General features: G+C 47.9%; 1 protein-coding gene across 1 annotated transcript; it reads right to left on the bottom strand.

The window, feature by feature from the left end:
• Positions 1–1,472: 1,472 nt before the first annotated feature.
• Positions 1,473–21,766, bottom strand: Wmd (serine-threonine kinase receptor-associated protein wmd). The gene is made up of 7 exons (XM_077674679.1): positions 21,614–21,766; positions 18,920–19,059; positions 16,966–17,116; positions 12,904–13,003; positions 12,085–12,222; positions 8,452–8,588; positions 1,473–3,448 (listed from the first exon to the last, which is right to left on the bottom strand). The coding sequence occupies exons 1-7, from the start codon at positions 21,729–21,731 to the stop codon at positions 3,144–3,146; spliced, it is 1,089 nt and encodes a 362-aa protein (XP_077530805.1). The 5' UTR covers positions 21,732–21,766; the 3' UTR covers positions 1,473–3,143.
• Positions 21,767–22,663: the final 897 nt, after the last annotated feature.

Below are 22,663 nucleotides of genomic sequence, written 5' to 3' on the forward strand. Positions count from 1 at the left end.
GTACCACACTAAGGTCACGTCAGAAAACGTTTACACAGGGTGACCACTCCACATTAATGTATTTCCAATGCATATAAATGGTAAATCTCAGTCGTGAGCGTGCTCCAAAAGTAGCAGCAAATGTGGGGAGATGGCTGGAGCCTTCCACGGCTGCTTTCGAAATGGCCCACTAGGGGGATTTCAGTGGCGCCCCTACAGCCAGCGCTCAAGGCGTAGAGGTGTAAAAAGGGCCACTGGCCAAGGCTGTCAGTCATAGTAACAAAGAGAACAAAATGCAAAAGAAGTATGACTTTAAAAGGAATGCACTGCATACCGCATCGTACTGCTACCTCACCCATCGGCCCAGCAGTCACCACAAAACCAGGGAACAACAGAGAAGACATTCACCACACCGGCATATCCATTTGGCGATTCTACTCTCATGCTTTCACATTCACTTGGTTAAAAGGATTGACTGATTGATTGATTGTAGGGTTTAACGCTCCCACGCAACGCAGCCGATGAGGCACGCTGTAGTGAAGGGATCCAGATCAATTTTGACCACCTGGGGATCTTTGCCGTGCGCCGAAATCTCATACATTCGTTAAAAGGATTGCATAGGTGTCCTTGAAATGTTATGAAACTGTGATCACGTTTCTCAAGGATGGGAAATTCGCCAAGTTTAGGCAGTATCAGCCTATGTCTGTCGTTTCCCCTCCATCTGTTAGGCATACAACAGGATGGTCGTTTTCCAGTTGAGAGTTGTGCAAAGACGATTCAGAAACAACCGCGCCAAGACGTGCCAGACTACTAGCCCAAGAACACTTCAACATTAAAAGCATCATTACCAAATGCAGCTCAGTTGTCGTGCATTTGCTCAGGCTTTTAAGTGCAGAGCACTTTAGGCGCTCGCCTTGTCGTCATAGCTCACTCACTGGACCAAAGTAGAGCCACACGGCATTTTGTCATAGCGGCTGTTGTCACAGCATATCCCAGAGGCTTCGGAAGCCAAATGGTTTATAGTCATAAGCGTTCGAAACTCATGAACCGCTGGCGCCTGTCATACATCTCCCCATTGTTTAGTGCAAAGAAAACTGCAGGTACATGTGAGGCAAAGTATACGCATTTAACTGGCAGCGCCCGTGTTCATTTAGTTAGGAACGCTCGTTGGGTTGGTTTTTACGATAGTAAGAGAAAAAAAGTGGCAGTGCAACACCGGCATGTGCGGAAGGAAAAGCAGGCACAAAAAGAACAGAACTCCCGCTGTTTCAGGCAGGGGGTGTGCGAGCACAGAGAAGGCGGGAAATTTGAATTGCATTGGGTGGTAGCAGTAAGCGGATAACAGCGGTACAGCCCATTATGGCGAATCACTGCTCTGCACTTCCGACAGCTTTCACATTAAGTGGAACGGCTTTAATTTTTTTGTTGCCTAGAGCATCCAATTTCAGTATACATCTGCACACCAGTAGCGCACACAACAATCCACGCAGGGAAAGACCTTCGTCCAGCACCTTTTTAATTTTGTGAAAGGGTCAATACAGAATTGTACAGGACTCTACCATAATCCGCACAGCCGTCTTTCAAAAGGTGCATAAACTTTTTTTTTTTTTTTTTTTTCATTTCCAAAACACAAGAATCCCGGCTTGAGGCAAACACAACTCCCTTGATGGATTCGAGATGGGCCCACGTAAAAACACTGACAGCACTTCTCCATGTACACAGTTCGAGACACCGAAGTGTATGCGCTAATTTTCAGAAAATTCTTCAAATTGGCTTGCAAGGGTTTCCTGAAGACGCAGCAGGAGCAGAAAAATTTATGCTCGAGTATTAGCCCGAAATCGGCAGACTGAAATCTGACCAGTAAAGTGGCATTTCACATGAAGAATAGAGCGGAATTTCACAGAAGTTGGCACGTCTTACATGCTGTGCTGAGTGAACGATTGAAGCTTCCCAATTTTTTCATAAATGAAATTCTACACTGACCCATTTATGAGACTGCAAAGAAGAGAGTTCTGTTAGCACGCAATACAAACCCCCAATTTCTGCTATGGACCGATTGTTCCTATTAAATTGATGCACGACTTGAGCCCTGCTTTAAAATAAACACAAGCAGAATGCTGCACAAAAAAATATCTGCACAAGACTTCACAATTTGCCAACATTTTACGAACTCTGAAAACATATGCTGAGGTTGCAAGTTTTACGTTGTGTGCATCGCAGCAGAAAGGTTGGTTTTAAAGGAACAGCCCTAGGCAGACATCATATAGGCAACACATAGCTTGGAATTTTCCCACGGTATGCTCACTCAGTCTGGTGGCTTGTCTTTTCTGAACCGGTGTGACAACATCCAGCTAAGTTCAGCAAGGCTTAAGTAAACAAAGCAGCAACTGGTTTATTCTTTCCATACTTTGAAGCTTCTAAATCCCAGCACAGAGTATAAATTCGACACCGGAAAGTTGACAAGCAGTGCCAAGGGAATACAAACGTCTTCAGTTTACTCTTGACGGACTTCCGTATCAATGTACAGAGCATCAGCATCCAATTCTTCCTTTCATTAGCTGCTTCGTTTACTTTTCCAGGGCCTGCTACACTGTTTAATGGACACAAAAAGAAAAGAAACCAAGCTTCACATCCACACACACAGTTGCTGCATTTACAGGGCTGGCTAACACACAAAAAAACTCAATCTTGCCACAAGCTGCTGGCTCTCGCTCTGGTCTGACTTGCACCGCTGACTTGCTCCACAAGGTTCAGTAGAAAAAAAAAAAAAGGATGGTGCTTGCACCTAGACATGCAGCTGTCATACACATGGTTGCCCAGCCATGCCCTCCCGCTAGGCCTAACATGGCCGCCCTATGCCCCAGGTTAAGCCCCAGCCCCACCCTGCTGCTAGGCCTAACATGGCCACCCCCTTGCAGCCGAGCCCTGGCCACGTGTCGTCGCTAGGCCTAACATGGCCACGCCCTTCCAGCCAAGCCCCGGCCGTGTGTTGTCACTGGGCCTAACATGGCCGCCCCCCCTTCCCCCCCTCTTGACAGCTAAGCCCAACGCGAAAAGGCATCCGTTTCGTTTCGCCCAAGCAGAAAAGTCCTCCCCTCCCCCTCAAACTCCCGCCGTTCTCGCCCGCGAGTGTTCCTCCGTCGTGGACTTCAGCGAGAGGCTGGTCACGCCTCGGCCGTCACGGTACTGTTGGCGGTCGGTGCGGATGAGGCGGCGGATGGAGTTGCATCCGGAGGAGTAGAGGGAATGTCACTGCTGCTGCTGTTGTTGGCATTGTTGTTGTTGTTGGACATGCCTTCTCCGGCAGGACCACTCTCCGTCGGCTGGACGTACTTCCAAAGCCCGTAAGTTTTGCCGACAGTCGTCTGCCAGAGCCGCAGTGTTCCGTCCTCGCTCCCGCTGGCGTACAGCTCACCATCTGGTGAGAACCTCACACAGTGAACCGGCCCAAAGTGGCCCTTGAAGGACTCTGAAAGACGCAAGCCAAACGCCAGCAATCAGGCTATGGTCACCCCTATGAGGCCAAATATTTTAAATTAAATAAACTGAAACTAAAAGTACCAAAAGCCAAAGCCAAATACAAAAAGCCAAAGTGCCAAAAAAACTGGGCCATCTCCATTAACGTGAAACCTGTGGAGGGGCAAAGCATGCACTGAATAAGTGTATTCAAAGATTGCCTCTCTCTTGCCACACTGCACGCGCTGATTGGGCGCCGGAGAAGTGCTGGTGGGAGAAGCAACTGTGCGCTTGCTGAGGCGGTGGCGCCCTCTCTTGCGTTAAACCAGATTTTGGCAATTTGCATGCCCCATCTGCCCTAGTTTGAGGTCGTGGCAGGGTTGGTTCAACGCAAGCGCAGTGCAATGCCGGCCCCTCACCCACGGGCTCGTCCTCGGGGATCAACGAGGCCCAGGCACCACGTAAGTATGCCTTTTCTTGCTTCAACCGACCTCCCAACCCGATCAAGCCTAGCATCGACAGCCGGTGGGTACTGAGTGTAACACAAATTATCACCCGTTTACAAACAGCTTCTGCTTGTGCTCGATGATTGCTGAAGCGGACGGCGCGCGTTCCACAAATCTTTAAATCGTGTCAGTTTATTTTGAACTGGTTTTATCCATTATACACTCTTCTTTCAGTACGCGTAACGATCTAATGCGAGGCGTTGAAGAACGAGTGTCCCGGTATTTCAGTACCATGACTACAGGAGACGACACCAGGAGACACCAATAGCCTGAGCCCCTAAAATGCTTCGCCTCTAAAACAAGCGTGAAACACATATTCACGCTTCAATTTATACATTTATGAGCAGTAAGGCCACACAATTGCAACTTCACAAGCATGTCTGTCATCCCCAACACAAACAAAACTTAAAGCATTTTTGTTACCAGTGGGAAAAGCAAATTCCTTCGTTTCGAGACCACACACTATTGGTTAGAATTTTGCTGCATTCCGCCTCCGTGACTAGTTCAGGTCTGGACTTCGTGGTCCAAGCACCTGGCATATTCACAAGCTCTGAATACCTAATACCCCCCCCCCCACCCTTAAAAAAAAAAAAAGCACACTTCTTAAAGAAATAAAAACAAGTAGCAAAAAACACATCTTCGTAATATCTCGATTTCTGCGGCTTTAACGCACTGAAGCTGCACGTGGGCTGTGAGGCGCCATAGTGGAGGGCTCCAGATTAATTTTGACCCCCTGGGGATCTGTAACGTGCGCCGAAATCTCGAACACATGGGCATCTTTGCTCTATGACCCAATCAAAGCTACAGTGGCCAGGGTCAAGCACGCAACCTTGAGCTAAGAGGCAAATACACCAACCAAGGGCGTTTATTCAAAGCAGTCCCAACGTTTCAGAGCCAACTCGGCTCCTTCATCAGAGGTGACTATGTAAAAACAAGAAGCAGCGGTTATATAGGTGTCTTCTTCTTTTTCTTCTTTCTTACTGGAATCTTTCCCTTGCGCGTCGGAGGCCGTGGGCGTAGATGGTGGGAAGGGCTCCGAGGGATCTATTCAGGCCTTGCCGGTTCCCTTGTATGTGCCAGGACTCAAGCAGTAATCTTTGTGAGTAATTCGTTTCGGTGCCAATCACCTGCGCGCCGTCAAAGTTAATCCTGTGGTCAGCTTTTTCGCAGTGCTCGGCCAATGCACTGCGCTGAGTGTCGGACTTGCGAACGTCGTTTTTGTGTTGGCGGAGGCGTTCCGGAAAGTTCATGGTCTTCCCAACATAACTAGCAAGGCACTGTGTGCAAGCAATTTTGTAGACGACCCCTTGGGATTTTTCTTTTCGCGGCCGCTCTTTAGGTCGAGGTATGAGCCATCCAAGCGTTGACACTGGCTTGTGGGAGATGACAATGCCTTCCTTGCGAAGAATGCGGGATAATGTTTCACTCGTTCCTTTAACATAGGGGACGGAAATACGGGTGGGTCGGCGTGGCGAGGGGGTGGGTGGGCAGACGGGAACCAACCCACTCGTCGCAGCCAACTCGTCCTAGGGAAACTGGTCATAGGGAAACTGGTCAAAGAGGGCATCTCGTTCTAGGTGATCCCGTACTAGGAAATGTGGTAGCACTGACCTCCTCGTGCTAGGAAAAGTCGTCTCGCGGTTCTCTTTTTGGCCGATGTCGAGGAAATGGGGAGAGGAAGTTAGTGGCGTCTAATCTTATAATTACTCCCAGGTTGACCTCTTCAGGGTTCGGGGGGTCCTCTGCTTTTGTTAGTTTGTAGGCTGTGGTTGAAATGGTCTTTCTATTTTAACACATGTTCCTCTGTCGCCTTCTTATTTCCCTTCTCATTGCAAAAAAAATCACATTTTTTTACTAGGTAAGGGGTTTCTTTTCAGGTTTATTTTTTTTCTTCTTCCAAAAAATATTTGTCACACTTTTTCTGTGGAGGGGGGGTGGACTTTTTCTTTCTTGTGTGTTTTCTTTTCTTCCTTTTCTTTTTCTCTTTTTGCGTTATCTTTTTAAGCTTTTTGCCTGCTTGTGTATATATCTATAAATAGGGCAAAATGTTGGCCTCTTGTTTGCTTGCAGGTGGTGGTTGAAATTGACTTTTCGGTTTCAGCACAACTTCCGGTTTCTTTTGCTTTTTTTCTCCTTCTAAAAAATATTCGTCACACTTTTTTGTGTGAGTGTGTGTGTGTGTGTGTGAAAGGGGGTCAATTTTTAAGTCCTGCCTTGACGTTCGCTCCCATATATAGGTGATATGAAGACTAACAATACGAAAGTTGCCCAGCTTGACAATCATCGTTTGTCAGCAGGCATGAAAACAAAATATCAAAACACTAAAAAGCGAAAACACAGAACGAAATCGCTAATCCCAATACAGCGCCGTCACTTCATTACCAAAAATTTAAAAAAAATGTATTAGAAAAAATAGAACGGGCAAACTAAATCTAATATAAAAGACTCACATAATTAGCTGCACAAAGAAAAAAAATAAGATACGCTGTCTGGCTGGCGCGTTCTTCGAAGGCGATGAAGGAAACATTAAGGGTGGTGAATTGAAGGAGGAGTGTAAGAATGTTTACGCATAAGATGAGAATTATACAAGCTTCTGTACTCTTCAATTTGAACATTATAGACGAAAAACAAATTGTGACAAGTTGGCCGAGTGTCCAGTTGCCCTAGGTTACGAGTTCCCTAGTGCGAGATGGCCTCTGAACATTGCCCTATGTGACGAATTCACCTATGATGAGTTGGCTGCAACGAGTTCACTCTTGACGAGTTCTCCTAGACCCGGGCAGACAGCGGAGACAGGAGTGGGGTTGTTGACCGGCGGCGTCAGTACAGAGGAATTTCCTTGGTTGCAGCCCGGCTGAGGGAGACGGCGTTTGACGCGTCGTATGAAGTTGCTCGTGTATCCATGTTTCTTCAGGTCAGCGATTACAGCTTTTTCTTCTTTCTTCCGGTCCTCTTCTGTTGAGCATATAGTTCTGGCTCTAAGTAAGAGAGCAGAGACCACAGATGATTTGTGGGAATTTGGGTGGCAGGAATCGAATTGCAGGTAGCGGCCGGTGTGGGTGGGTTTCCTGTATACTGTGAAATTTAGTCCGTCTTGCTGTCTTTTTATCAAAACGTCGAGGAATGGTGAGGTGCTGTTCGTTTATTTTTCCATGGTGAATTGGATGGCTGGTTCAATCGAATGTAGCTGCGACAGAAAGTTGTCTGCTGTTGTTTCTTTGATGACACAAAAGCAGTCAACCATGTATCGGAGAAACACCTTGGGCTTTTCAGGGAAATTTTCCAGAGCGGTCCTTTCAATTTTTTCCATTACAAGGTTGGCTGTGGTCACGGAAATAGCTGCCCCCATCGCAGCTCTACTTACTTGCCTGAAATATTCCTGCTTGTAGCTGAAATATGTGCTTTGCAGGCAGAACCGCAGAAGTTGCGTTATCTCGCCGACGCTGAGGCAGGTCCTGGAGCTCAGGCTGTCGTCGTTCTCGAGGGCACTTGTGGCGGTTGCGACGGCCAGGGAAACAGGGACGCTGGTGAAAAGCGACACGACGTCAAAAGAGACGAGTCTGTCCCCACGGTCGATCGGCACTTCGGAGACAAGTTGGACGAAGTGGCTGGCGTTCTTGACGTGGGTGGACGTTTTGCAGACGAGAGGGGAGAGAACCTGATGAAGGAAGTTGGACAGGGCTCGAAGTGGTGAAGTTGTGAAGTCCACAATAGGCCGGAGGGGCACATCGGGTTTATGAATTTTTGGTAGCCCATAAAAACCAGGCGCTGAGCCATTCCGGCAGATCAGTCGCAGATATAGGCTTCGGAAATCAGAGTACTTCTTGAAAATGTTGGCCAGGAGTTTGTTAAGCTCCCTTTGAACATGTGGGGTTGGGTCCTTTTTCAGTTTTTCGTACGTTGAGCAATCAAAGAGGTCTTGAACTTTGCTTTTGTAGGCTTGGCGGTCAAGCACGACGGTACAATTTCCCTTGTCAGCAGGGAGGATGACTACGTTATCATCTCGTAGGCTACGGATGGCTGCAGCTTCATCTGGGTTTAAGTTCTGTTGGCGCTGTCGGGGAACGCTCCCGAGACCGCTGCTTCTTGTTTGTACATAGTCACCCCTGATGAAGGAGCCGAGTTGGCTCCGAAACGTTGGGACCGCTTTGAATAAATGCCCTTGGTTGGTGTATTTGCCTCTTAAGTTTAACCCAACCAGACAGAGTTCTGTCGAAGATGTTCACATTCAAACCTTGAGCTAAGCAGCACAATGCTTTAGCCACTGTGCCACCGAAGGAGGTTCTTGCAACGTCTCATTTATATGCAGCACCCCCAGAAAACCACAAAAACAGCAGAAATGGGTTGCTAATGCAAAAATTTGAAACAATAACGCAGCTTCGAAGACCAAAATGCATGAACGACCAGAGATAATAAAATGTACACGCAACTCGAGGCCCTTAGCACCGAAGCCTTTTCCAGCGCTAAACGGGGTTTCAAAACCTTGCTGTGAAGAAGCAAGCAGACTCACCCAGCTCAGTTCCAGTCTCGTACTCAAACTTGTACATCTTGAAGTCCTCGCCTCCGCAGACGAAGACAGACTTGTCGGCCAACAGCGAGGCAGAGTTCACCTGGCTGGGAATCTGGAACTCTTTCATCTTCTCAAACCTGGGCAGCAAACAGGCAGGGGCACCCAAGGAAGGTACCAATCACGTTGGAAAAACACACACGCAAAGAGTAGAATTTAGTTTCGGGCAGCGCTTATGTAGCCAAAAACAACACAAATACGACTGTTGCACCACTCGGGTCGAAGGAAAGGTCAACCAAAGTCATTTGAGTTCTAAGTGTCCCCGAAATCAATTTACTCAAAAATCTGAAACGTGTTCTAAATCTAAGCATAGTAGGTTTAATTAAGATAGTTCAAACTTTAGATTAAATGGCCATAAATTATCTGAGTCACGGCTTTAAGGGGACAGACAATTGGCTTCTGGCAAGTATATTTTCTTTATCCCAAATGAAAGTGAGTGAGTGAGTAAACATTTATTTCGGAAAATTGGGTGAGGGTAAAAAGGGTGTTAAAAGAAGACGGGCAAGGCATCACTTAAAAAATCTCCCACCTCCCCTCGCGGGAACCCCTGTGTAGATGCGGCGAATAGGGGGTTCACGTTGCAGCGTTGGACAGCGGAGGAACGGAGCTGGAACGATGGAACGCAGCGGCGCAGGCACCACGTTTTATAGCGCGCATAACGGTGAGGGGACGCGCCGGCGCCAGTGCGTCTGCCGTGGCTATGACGCAACACAATCCACTTTAATCCAATCCAATCCAATCCAATCCAATCGAATCCAATCCAATGCCCCTCGCGAGAGAGTGTTCACTATCGGAGAGGAGAGGGGGTGAGCGGCGGAGAGCGCAGCTGGCGCGGCGAGGAGAATGGGGGAGGGGCGGACGCCGACGACGCCGGATGCAGGGACAAGGCAGGTGAATGAGATGCGGTTGCATCTAAAAATCCCTAAACCTGAAACGGTTTTGCTGCTAGCGCCCTAGAACTTTTGAAATCTGAATTTTTAGATGTACCAGTCATATCTGTCCCGCCAGGAGGAATTCTGGCAAACATGACAGAGAGCCATGCAGCTGCAGCAACACACTTCTAACTGTTAACAGCACGCGAGATGAAAAGAGGTGTTTGAAAACTCGTTCCTAGCTAAAACAACAACAAAGTGCAACCTTACCTATTCCTTGACGCGGTTTTTGAATCACGCATTGAAATCGATGGAGTTGTTTGGGCACGTAAGGTAGTGTCACATTCAGACACTATGTGTCGCCACCATTCAGAAATTTCAGTGCAAAATTTAAATTATTTCCTCCAGTTTCAGAATTCCTTGCAGTTTACTCAGTACATAAAACGCTGGCTTTCATGTGAGCTAGACGGCACGCACTCCACAAAAACCGGTTGTATGCCCTTTTAAGCACAAGAGGTAGATTTCACAAGTCAGACACGCTCAAAGACTTACTGCCCCTGTTCTGCAAATCCAGTCAATTCCCTCGCTTAGCATCCAACGCTACTTTCAGTGTCCACTATTGGATCGCTAATTTTGGGCAGTGCCATGAGTGCGAAAACTACAAAGTGGCAGCAGGAATCATCGGCGTGCACTAGCAACATCCAGCATGAACAAGTGGTTGTGTTCTTGTTTTTAGCGCTGAGAAAGTCTAAAGCTTCCACAGGCCTTTCAGCAGGCATCAAGGACAAATAAAGAAAGAAAGTGCCAAGTCAGCCCCTATGCAGTGCCATTCAATACTTCCCCAGAGCACTTAATTAAACGACACTAAAGTGTAAACGCAAGTGTGAAAGCCTACCACACCTACTGACCACTAGCGCATGTATACATGAAACAGCCAGCGGCAAAAGTTGATGTTACTAGCGCGATCGACCACACACGAGGTGACTGTGAGATTATCTGATCAACTCCAAACGTATTTTTACCACCTCCTACAAGGTGGAAGCACATCCTGGGCACATCCAAAATTGGCCTGGTGGCCAATTTCGCTGTACGCCGCCACACCAAGATGGCATCAAATACACCCTTCCTGATTTACAGCGACGAAACTGGAAGCCAATGAGGACTGGTGGCTTTCAGAAGATGGCGACGATCGAGCTCGCCGGGCTCGGCTCGCTCTGACCACTTCGTGACGTGCTCAGAAATAGTCACAAACAAAACGGAGGGGAAACAACAGAGAAAAATTCCAGTTCGAATTATTTTATCGGCAAACAAGGCATCGCTGAGTGTTAAACAATAGCTGGGAGCGTAACGAAGCACTCATCTTTCAGTTGAAACAAAACGTTACTCGATCTTTAGTGTCTCTCAAGTCTGCTAACGTTCTTTCACGCGTGTCACGCTCTTTCCATGACGTGACCACAGATTCCAACTCCCCAGTACAGAGTTCCGAATGGACTGTAATACAGTAAAGAATGAAAACATAGAAAGCGAAGAAAAAAAAAAAAAAGAAAGAGAAACAAACACGATTAGCCCTAAGCAAGTGTTGGATAAGTATGGCCAGTGGAAGCCATAAGGCTTTCGTATCCAAAGCTGGAAAATAAGATTTACCTCCCCTGAGGAATTTTAACAGCAAAGCTGCTTCAATTCCATCTGTGCCTGGCATTGCTCAAGACTTGGTGCATCAACGTGGAGAGGAAAAAAAATGCTAGGACAAGAAGTGTGAGGGAAGGTGGTGAGGATGCAATGAGTCGACGAGCAAGTGGGGAGCGCGCGTCGCAGCACAGATGTTCGGGTGAGGAGGTGCATGTCAGGGATTGGCTGCGCCTAGCGATTACATAACCTCTGACGTGTAGGTGTTCTAGATGAAAAAAATTACCCCACCTTCCCGCGAGGGGAACCCTATGGAAATGCGACGCATCTTGGGGGTTCACTTGGCGTTTCCGTTGGGTTGATTCTTTAACTGCGTGAAACGTGTGAGGAACGCGTATGATGTATTTAACACGCGACGTAACGTTAACGATGACAGCCTTGTGGTTGCTGAAGTGTACGGGTAGTGGATGGTGAAGTAACGGGACCACCGTGCAATTTGCAGCGAAGATCAAGTCTATGCACGTGTCCGAAACCGGAACGCCGGTGCTGGAACGACCACGGCTATGACGCAACGTGGCGCGGCTATGACGCAACACAATCCAACACAATCCACTTTAATCCAATCCAAGCCAATCCATTCGAATCCAATCCAATTCCCCTTGTGAGAGAGTGTTCGCTATCGGAGAGGAGAGGGGGTGAGCGGCGGAGAGCGCAGCTCGCGCAGCGAGAATGGGGGAGGGGTGTGGACGGGCAACAACAACGCCGTATGGAGGGACAAGGCGAGTGAATGAGATGCAGTTGCATCTAAAAGATGGTGTGCGCTTAATGGAATCGGTGTCTGATTTTCCGAAAAGATAGGCAGACCCAAGAAAAGCCAAGTTAAAGCTAGCGGAGACCACCAGCTCCGCTGTTTCCTCAGTCTTCGCATCTCAATTGCAAAGGTGGTCGAATTTTTTTTGCCCCATGAGACACATAACGCCTTTGTCGCAAATGAATGCAGCTCGAAAGTTCAGGCCTACCATATTAACACCAGCAACGCGCTCACAAGTGAGCTTGAAACCGGAGACAGGGCGCTCACGTTTCAGTGCTCCAGGTGCTGACGGCATGGCCGTGGGTGACCAGCAGCATGGTGCCGTCCGGGCTCAGTTCGAGGTCGCTGGGGGCGCTGGACAGGTCCAGCTGGCCGACTTGCTCGCCACTGACGTAGTCCCAGAACCTGGCATTGGGAATTAACACAAAGAGGCATGGGGTGCAACGCATAAAAGGTTTGAACAAATGCGACACAAGTGCACTGGAATCTAATTTATTTCACTCCGGTGACCCTGACAAATGCTAATGCCAGCACCCCTCACGGCCTCAAAACCGCGTGCTTAGTGTACACTGGTGCAAACAAGGCCATAATACCTTTAACCAAAGTTCCTTTCACATCAAAAGCTCTGGCAAATTCACAAACACGGCGGATCGTCCAACTTCCGGTAGCCTTTTTATCAGATTTGGCAAGCCTTTGAGCCTGACACGTGCGTGTCGAGCAGTGTAAAGGGATGAGACAATTGACCTACGAGATGCTGTAGGCCAACAATAGGTTCCATTACCTGCCAAGAAAGATTCATGTCCCCTGCACAAGGGGGATCTAACCAAGCTGCAGGCACTTTAAGAAAGTTGTTCTCTCTCTCTCTCTGTCCCGAGTGCACGATAATTTTTGTTTTTTTTCACAAATGCATTTGTTCTCCTTCGCACTATGCATTTGTGACAGCACAGCGCTCTAGACTTTCCCTGAAACAAACCAGGCTGTCATTTCGAAGCCTCTTGCGAATCTTTCTGAAGGTGAAATGCACGCACAGCACTAGCCTTGGCTGCGATGCGACCAAAGAGGCAAAAAACGCTCAAGGTCCGTTACCTGACCGTCTTGTCGTCAGATGCAGAGACAATGCGCTTGTCGTCCTGAAGAAACAGGACCTTCTTGATGGCCGAGGAGTGCCCCTTGAGCATCGTGGGGGCTGCAGTGACAAACACGCGCAACACGCACATTCAGCCAACCGCTCGACTTCACAACTTCACAATCGTTACATCACATATCAATCACTTGCAAAGTATACGCCTGCAGCATCTCGATTAGAAAAGCTGACTACTCTTTCTCTCTCTTCTCCCTCTTCCTTCTCTCTATTCTCATCTCCCTTTTTCTTGTCCCTCGTGTCTCTCTTCTTCCATGTCTCTCCCTCCCTTTCTTCTCCATCGTCTTTCTTCTCTTTCTCCCTCTTCTCCCTCATCTATTTCTCTTCTCCCTGCATCTCTCTCCCTTTCTTCTCTCTTGTCTCTCTCCATCTTTCTTCTCTCTCTTCTCCCCATCTCCCTCTTTCTTTTCCCTCATCTCCCTCTCTCCCTCCCTTTTTCTTCTCCCTCTCGCTCTCCCTTTAGGCTGCAGATAGAGCAACTTCATTCCAATGAATTTCATAGCTGCAGCCAGTTAGCGTTAAGAGTTGGTCAAAAGAGAGCTTGCGTCGTCTAAATGTACACTGCAACCTCACGCTGCCTTAATTTGCAAGTAATTAGTATGCCTGCAAAAAAAAGGAGAACTGAAGCACACTAGATTCCTGTCACACCTAGCATTACCTCAGACGCTGATCTTGTTTCGCTCACAAAGCGGCCAGTCACTACCACTAACTACAACCAAAAACATCGGTGCTTTTCCTCTTCCTGTTTTCTCCGCACTTGCAGTCTAAACTAGGCGTCCCGTTGACTTCTCACAGCAAAATGAGTACTAGTTCATTTGTTACATTCCCTTCCTCATTTCTCAAGTTCAAAAACTTTTGCTGGCACTGAGTTTCTACCACTGCAGCCTTGCACAGACTGATTCACTTCCGTTGCCACCGTTCAAGTCTATTCTGAAAAGTACGAGCTTCAGCGCTTGAGGCAAGGGCCAGCAATGGTGCGGAGTGCAATGCTAACCGAAAGGTCATCTCGATCCCCTCTGGTCACGAAACATCCCCTCTGTTGCCCTTAGTGACCAACGGTGATCTTGCCTTCGCATTACATGCCCTGCCCACACCCATTTCTTCTTAATTTCAACTAGTATGTCCTTGACCCACTCCACTCTCTTCTTGTCCTTTAACGTTACACCTATCATCTTCTGTTCCATTGCCCGTTGAGTCGTCCTCAATTTAAAGGAGCGATGAAGAGAAAACAAAAGTTTGTTTTATTCGAAAGACCCGCCGCGCCGGCTCAGTGGCTAAGGCGTTGCGCTGCGGAACACAAGGTCGCGGGTTCGATTCCCGGCCGCGGCGGCCGCTTTTCTGATGGAGGCGAAAAGCAAAAACGCCCGTGTGTACGAGATTTCGGCGCACGTTAAAGATCCCCAGGTGGTCAAAATTAATCCGGAGCCCTCCACTACGGCGCGCCTCATCGCCTGCGTTGCGTCGGCGCGTTAAACCCTACAATCAATCAATCAATCAATCAATCAATCAATCAATCAATCAATCAATCAATCAATTTTATTCGAAAGATTAGGTGTTTCATAGTACCCCAAGCGCTTTCCCGGAAGCAAATGATGCTTTATTCACTGAGAAATAAGGCAATTTAAGCCAAAATTTTAAATCTCCCGCTAAAATTGCACATTTCGTCACGTGAACAATGGCGTCATACGAGCCGGTCCATAAAATAGATACTTAGTATGTCGACTCCATATAGCACCCACACGCGGGAGTCGACCGAGACGGCGGCCATTTTAAAAATACTAGTAAAACCTAGTGCACCCGCAGCCCTAGTCATGGAATCGCCTGATCCGGAGAACAAAACTCTCGCCGAGGAGCTCGGGCTTGCATTTAACAACCTCACACCACTTGAACGCTCAATGCTTCTAAGTGCACGAGCGGCAAGAGTTGTGGGATACGCGGTGGACGGGAAAGCAACCATTCCGCGATAGCCACAACAGACAAACGCCCAGCCGTCGGCACCGCTGCCTCGTCAGCCCCGTCGCGACGGACGAATACAGACTGGTACGTATGTGCCGTATTTTCAATTTCAGTAGCAGTATCGCTTATGCCAGTTGGCCGGTATCGTGTATGGAAAGCCTTTCGCTCGAGCTCTCTGCTCCGACCAGAAAGATTCGAGCGTCAATGCGCGGTGTGTACAGCAATTTTTTTCCCCAAGGTCAGAGCGCTTTGACGAAGTCGGCGAGGAGCGCCAGCATGTCCGGGTCCCTGCCGTAATCACTTCCTCGGAAATGAAGCGAGCACACTCGTACTTCCTTTAGCTCTCCTTCTCCTCCGTTTGCAAAGTTAACAAAACGTAGCCACTTGCTTCGCCGAGGTTCGTCGTTGGGCAGCACATGAAAGGAGATCTCACCGGCGGGGATGTCGCACTCCCTCGACGATTTCTACATGGGCATTTCAAAACACAGCAACGAAATTTCATTGTAAAGTACTCGAACAAACTGAAGTTTTCAGTGGTTGTAAACTGTAAACGAGCTCGTAACGACAGCAGCAAGCCAACACGACCTCCATACCGAAACCTGTGCGACGAGTGGCACTATCTCGTTGATGCTCTGTGTTCCTTACTCCCCTTGTTTCTATTTTTACCTTTGCTGGTTGGCGATATGACGGCCAACCTCCTGTGAAGGGATTATGATACCAAGCAAGGTCGCGGCTGTGCGTGCTGGGACGGTTTGTTGGCCCCGAAGAGCCTTGTACCCGAAAATTCGTCTGCGCGACGGTGGCGACGGCGAGAAGTCGAGTTCGGCTGGCGGTAGTTTCGTACGCATTGGCATACACGCTTGCGTGTTCGTTCGGACCTTCAACCGTTTACTCCACCGTTCTTTGTCATAAAAAGAATGTGCAGTATGTTTCACGGGCATTTAGCTCGCTATGCAAACTGTAAGCCCTGCCTAACATGCGTTTGCTTTTGCCGGCCTCCACCAATCGCAGAGCATTCTCGAGTGACATCATAGGTTCTGTTGCGGAAAATGAGCTGGTGGGTCGCATGGTCATTTCCTTTTTTCCTAATCATGCAGCTTATTTGAGCGAAATTTGCGTTATAAGTGGTGTCGTTATGGTTCTAACGAGGCAATCTTTCGAATGAACCAAACTTGTGTTTTCTCTTCATGGCTCCTTTAAGTTGAACCCTCTTAGTGAGCCTCCAAGTTTCTGCCATGTAGGTGAGTACCGCTGAGAGATGCAGCTGTCATACACTTTCCTCTTCAGGGACAATGAGGATACTACGTTGCAAATACGTGCAGTGCAATGACATCATGACCTTGAAGCTTTGAAGCATCGTCGTTGATTTAATATAGCTTTATAAGTGTTATAAATATAAAGACTTTATAAATTTTTAATTTTTCCTCGCAGAAACTTGCTTCACCTTGGAGGCTTTCTCTCAACTGGTGAATCAGCACAGCTTCCAGCGTGGACAGCAAAGAGGAGACAAAAAAATGCCAGGCCATCAAAGTGAAACCTGGGGAGGAGCGAAGCATGCAGTGTATACGTGTATTCTTGGTGCCTTGGCGTTTTTGCCCAAGGAGATGAAACCGTTGGGGGGCAGAGGTATACAGCTTTGCTGTACAAGTCTGGTGTCTTTGAAGCATGAAGCTCTCTATCACGAGGCGTAAACGAGTGTCCCAGTGTTTTCTAGTACGTGTTACGTTCTAGCGTGAGGCGTAAACGAGTTTGCCGGTGTTTTAGTACCGTGACTACATGAGACGACGATTACGCCGACGACAGGAGACGCCAACAGCCCCAGCCCCTAAGGGGCTTCGCTCCTAAACAAGTGGTGACGCAGCGCCGACACCTGCAGATGCTTCAGTGGCCCCCGATATCTTGCAACGGTAATTTGACTTGAAAAGCGGAGTAAACAGCCCGGAAGCACTGCAAGCTTATCGCTCCGACACCCGTGGCAAGAATTGACGACTCGCCGCATAAGCCCTGGCATGCGTGCAAATCCGATCAGCACGCGCTCTCGACCCACTCACCAGCGTCCTCCTTGTTGACATCAAAGATCCTGATGGTCTTGTCATTACTGCCTGTCAGCAGCCGCACACCCTCTGCATCGAAGTCCACACAACGCACTATGTGGTTGTGAGTAAAGGTGTGCAGCTCTTCACCCGCCACCGCATTCCACAGCTGAAAGGAGACGAAAAAATTGTCATCCCTTCTTAGAGAAAGTTGAGAGAAGCGCGAAAGCCTTCTCACATCAAAGCTGTGTGAACACCTTTGCTAAAAGTGCATCCAACCCATTGGCAGATCCAGAGGGGAGGTCCGGATGTCATGACCCCTCCTTTAATTTAATTGTTAAATTTATACACCCGAGATGATGACCCCGGAAGTAGTAGAAAAGGTCTAGTTGATTTTTTTTTTCTATTTTTTGAGCTTTTGCTTTTCCGAAATATTGGTGAAATAAACAAGGCTCCTCATCATCATCATCATCATCATCATCATCACTAATAGAAGCTGACCCTCCCCTCAGAAAAAAAAATGTCGATCCGCCCCTGATCCCACCTTCCCTGAAAGTCTGTCCAATCAATCATCAAACAACACGGCCCCCTTGCGTAGTATCTTATCGAGAACTGTTCCTTTTTTGCAATGTTCAAGCAACCGTTTCGACACAATGGAAGAAGCCTGGTTTCATGCACGTGCCATGCGTCCAAAAATCTTATCAAAGCTTTTCGGCTGGCCAACCGGTCTATGATGAAATGCTGTAGTTTTTTGACAGGACACCGTTGGTCTACTAAAAAAGGTTTCGCTTTAAGGAGGTAACGTTGCCAGCCACACTACAAGTCCAGATAAAACTTTTGGTCAAAGCTCTTGTGTTGGATATTTATACGATGTTAGTGCCTACTCTGCTCGTTCCAATCTGTCTTCAGCAACAGAATCCCTTCGCTTCGCACTTACTGCTTCACTGGGCTACTAAAGCTGGCATCACGACTCGTAATGCTATAGGAGATGACATCACCACTTTTGGTCCTCACACGCCCTCACGTGGCATCGCTTCCAGTTATGTTCTTGCGTCTGCCGCTTACCATTCAGCCATAAACTTCACAGCCAGTGACCTCCAAATTACGCAGTAAACCTAGGCTTGTGCACAAGGCCCCACTGCCATTCTAAAGGTGATCAGACATCATGATTGCCAACACAACTAATGCACAAAACAGCCGTTTTAGATGCGACGCATCTCTTGCTCTCGGGTATGTCCCTCCAGCGTCGTCGTCGCGGCGTCCGCACACCACCTGCGCATGCGCAAACTCTCCTCCGTTCTTCTCGCCAACAGCTGTGTGCAACGCGCTCTCTCTGTCTCATTATCATAACAGCTGCGCGTGCTTCGCTGACGCTTCTCTCTCGCATTTGCTCTCACTGCGCATGCGCAACTCTCCTCCATTCGTCTCCTCTCCTTCAAGTGCTGAATATAAAGCGGTGAGCGCGCTGTGCCGGTTCAGTCAAGTGCGTTCGCTTGACTGCGCTTGACTTTGCTTGTGCTTCGCTTGACGACGACGACTCCGTTGCTTCTTCTGATGTAGTGCGATGGAAGCAACAGTCCCGTCAGCGAGTGGTTTGACGCAATCGAGTACCAGCGTCAATCCAAACGCTGATGGCAACTCTCTCATGACGCGTATGCATGTGCATGAAAAGTAAAATTACGCCCATCTTCCCGCGTATGAGAACACCCGCATGTGATGGAATGCATCATACGCGTTCACAACACGTTTCACGCGATTTAGAGAATCAACCCAATGGAAACGCAAATTGAACCCCCCTGATGCGTCGCATCACATCAGGGTTCCCTCGCAGGAACATGGGCGTAATTTTTCACGAGTTTTTCGATTTAACGAAACAATTCGCAGTCACCAGTAACTTCGCTAGATCGGCTGTTAACTACACTCCAAACGCTGTGTCCCACCTTCTGCGGCAAACGGGTAGCCGCACACCCACCTTGGCCGTAAAGTCGGCAGCCCCGGTGGCGGCGACAGAGGCATCCTTGTTGAGAGCGACGCCCCACACGGCCCCCTTGTGCCCCACGAAGGTTCCGATCCAGTCGCCCGTGTCACCCTGCCTGAGCATGGGTTTTCCATCTGCGGCGAGGGAGAAAGAAATCGTGGGAAAAGTCACTGGAACTGTACACAAAGTGATCGCAAAATTGCAAATATTTGGGGGATTAAAGGGGACACGGCTCTTGACACAATTTCTTTTAATTTTCAAGCGAACTAGGTGAAACTTGTCAGCCTTGCTGCTTTTTTCTCACTGATTCCAAATATGCCATTATTTCTTGACTCGGTCAAATAGTTACCAAGATAATTAGTCATTTCTGGAGGAAAAATAGACAAAAGAGTGTCAGCCATAGGACTGTAATTTCTTTATTTCCCAGGTGACTGCAATAAGAAAAGCGTTTCATTGGTGCACTGCTTGGAACTAATTTTTCAGCTCATTAAACTTTGGTGTTTGAAATGGGCATTCGAAATGGTTCCTTGCCGCTGGTGCCACCAAGGGTTAATGAGCTGTAAAATTAGTTCCAAGCAGTGCACCAATAAAACGCTTTTCTCATTGCATTCACCAGTGTTCATAGTATTGGGAAATATGAAAATCAGGTTTACAACCAACCTATTTTGTCTACTGTTCCTACAAAAATTGTTAATTATCTGTAATTATCTTGGTAACTCACGGACTTACTCAAAAAATAATGGCATATTTTAAATCAGTGGGAAAAAAGCAGCAAGATTGACAAGTTTCACAGAGTTTACTTGAAAATTAAAGGAAGCTGTTTTAAGAGCAGTGTCCCCCCTTAACGCATTGATGCTACACGGACGATTTCGCATGGAAGGCTCCGGATTAATTTTGACCACCTGGGTATCTCAACACACAGCTGAAATCTCAACACACAGGCATTTTTGTTTTTTGCCTCAATCTAAAAAGCAGTCACTGCCGCCGGGATCGAACCCACATCCTAGGACACAGCAGCACAACACCTTAGCCCTCTAAAAACCGCAGTGGGTGCCAGCAACACATCCAACGATCGGGATAATGTACCTAGATTGGGCACATTCACACCACAATATTACGCATTGGGCATCGCGATGCCAGCGATATCTGCCTACCCACATGATATGAGGAGTGCGTTTACATGCGGAGTGCAACTTAGATGTGACATGGCCGCACGGCCATTCGAACCTGACACCTTAAAACTGTTTTGTACACTAGCAATAACACGTTGAGGCTATTAGAAACCACACATTTACCGTTTTGACGCTACATGATGCTGTGAGAAATATTCACGAAATGTCAGAACACCGTCTGGAGATTAAGCACTATTGTGGCAACTCGCGTGTAAGTACACAGGTCTAATCTGCCAAGACCAGCTTTTACCAATCATGCGGCTAACACCCTGCTCACGCCAGCAACCGTGGCTGGTGATGCATCCAAAACATATAACAGATGGGGGTGAATGTTTCCTGCAATGCGCAAAGAATCCGCAAAAAAACCAACGAAAGCACAATAAAAGGTGCAAACAACAGATTGTTTGTGGAAAAACGAAACTGACTGCCTAATTGGAATAAGACGTTGAGGCAAAGAATGTTAGCGGCCCCTTTTTGGGTTTACAAAACACTGACAAGTAACATTGTACCCTACAGCTGTTGCAGCACGATTCAGAGAAAGTTGCACTCTAGAAGCATCAAATTTTATTGGCGTGACAGCTAACAAGCCCTCGGCTACGCACTTCGCTTTTGCCGGTGCGATCTTGCACTACCATCAGAATAATAGCGAACCCTGAAGTACACAATAGAGATTTTTGTTAAAATTAAAAAAACCTCACAGGTTTTCGCAGGTTTAACGGTCCAAACTTATCTGCCGAAACGCCAAGTCTCTGCCGCCAGATAAACTCGGACTATCTTACGCCGTGTAAACGAAAATGCACAAGTACAAGCAGTGCCTCACAAAACCTGGTCAACATCTCCGTGCACTCTACAAATGTGTTTCGGACGACATACCACGATCGCCTGTGCGGTGCGCCGAGTTCGAAACTCCATTACCTGTTCTATCTCGAACGTCTCAGGTGTCAGAGATGTGCGCCGATGCGGCGAATATTAACACGGAGAAAAAAAAAAAAAAAGCTTTATTTTCTTCTTTCGCTACGAGCACCGCGCTCACCGCGTCACTAGTGATGAGCTGTCATCAAGGCGACGCATTTATCAATGACGCAGCGCTTTCCAGAGCTTTGTGCGCTGTAGTGCACGCAATGCTGTTCCAATGCCGCGGCTCACCCAAATGAATAACTTCTCAAAAAAAAAAAAAAATCTACGTTCCTCCAAGTGACAGCGCCAAACGAACCGCTCCCCGTCGGCGTTCCGAAACGTAGCACTAGTTGCCGGTACGGAACCTACGCAGTACGGTCAGCTAGCAGAAGTAAACAACGCCCAACGTAGGCTACACCCGAAATGATAAAAAACGGGGCAGGTTAGTCTGGAAAGAGTGAACGCACAGTACCATAACGAAAAACGTAGCTCACAAAGCGAGGTTCTCGCGAGAGCACATGGAGGGACGATTGAAAGAGGTGTGCTACGCCACGACAGGCCGAACGTCGCAAACGCACACGGTACGTCGTAAAGGGGTACGTCTTAAAGTGTCACCCACCTTTGCAGGCTGATATTAAGTAATAAGATCCGGTTGGAGACAACTTCGAGAAGCGTAAATCCACTACGGGCCGAGTATGTCCCGAGCAAGTGAGCGGCGTTTGCCTCAAGCCGGCCATTTTTCGAATACAACCGGAAGGTGAAAGGTCCAGCAGAACAGCTGACTTCCGGTTCTTTCGTGCATGTCCCGCCAGGTAGAGCAACAGTTGCATGCGATGTCTAAGGGGGTGTCTCTATTTGCACGTTGCGTGGGGACAATTTTTATTTTTTAGTTCGCACGCTGCGTGCCAATAATTAACTGAAAGGGAAAGGACATGGGGGAGGAGGACAAACGTCTAGCAGACGATGAACGCTCTGGGCTGGCGTGCTTCATTTCGGAGACAGCTCGTCTGCCGTGCTAAAAGTATTCAGATTAGGCTGACTTTTAACTAGTTTTCCTACCCTTCTCTCTGTTGTTTTTCTTGTTTTCTCTCTATCTCTCTCGACTAAATTGTAGAGCTGTTGTAGAGCGGGAATGATGAGAGTTGCGCATGCGTAGTGTGAGTGCGGACGCCGACGCCGCGGGACATACCCCCGAGCAAGAGACGCTCCGCATCTAAAAAAGAAAGCGGGAGTCCGCACCGGAAAGATCGACAAGATATATCGAACGCAACAGCATGCGACTGCTGCTTGCCATGAAGTTTCCTGACGCGATGCTTTCGGATCGCCGGTCGCTTACGAAGCCCCTCGAAGCATATGCTTGAATGTAACACAGCGTTGAGCTCATCGCATCAATGCCAGTCTTGGTGTGTGTCCCGACGAAGCTATAGGTCATCGGCGAGAGTTGGTGGAACTCATGTGTAGAAAGTTTATTAAGCCGCTGCTGCCAACCACGCCTTTTGATAAGGCCGACAAGAATGCAGTGAGAATGATATATTTTATACAAAGTCCCCCTCACGGAAAGTTCTGAAGCTTTGAAAATCATCATTCCACTCATATGTACTCCCAGTGTCACGTAACAAACTCGAACTTTTGTTTTCGCATATATATGCACGCGTGCAAACACGTACGC

The sequence above is a fragment of the Haemaphysalis longicornis genome, unplaced genomic scaffold, assembly GCF_048455015.1.
Source record: "Haemaphysalis longicornis isolate Haplotype H1 unplaced genomic scaffold, Haemaphysalis longicornis Haplotype H1 scaffold_6, whole genome shotgun sequence".
Taxonomy (NCBI): Eukaryota; Metazoa; Arthropoda; class Arachnida; order Ixodida; family Ixodidae; genus Haemaphysalis; species Haemaphysalis longicornis.

Bases quoted from the DNA above. Each gene is read 5' to 3' on its own strand.
- Wmd (XM_077674679.1), bottom strand. From the start codon at position 21,731: ATGGCCGGCTTGAGGCAAACGCCGCTCACTTGCTCGGGACATACTCGG. The intron at 17,117-18,919 runs GTGGGTGTGCGG...GTCTCCTTTCAG, and splicing joins CTGCCGACTTTACGGCCAAG to CTGTGGAATGCGGTGGCGGG. The intron at 13,004-16,965 runs GTGAGTGGGTCG...TTGTCACTGCAG, and splicing joins TGTCAACAAGGAGGACGCTG to CCCCCACGATGCTCAAGGGG.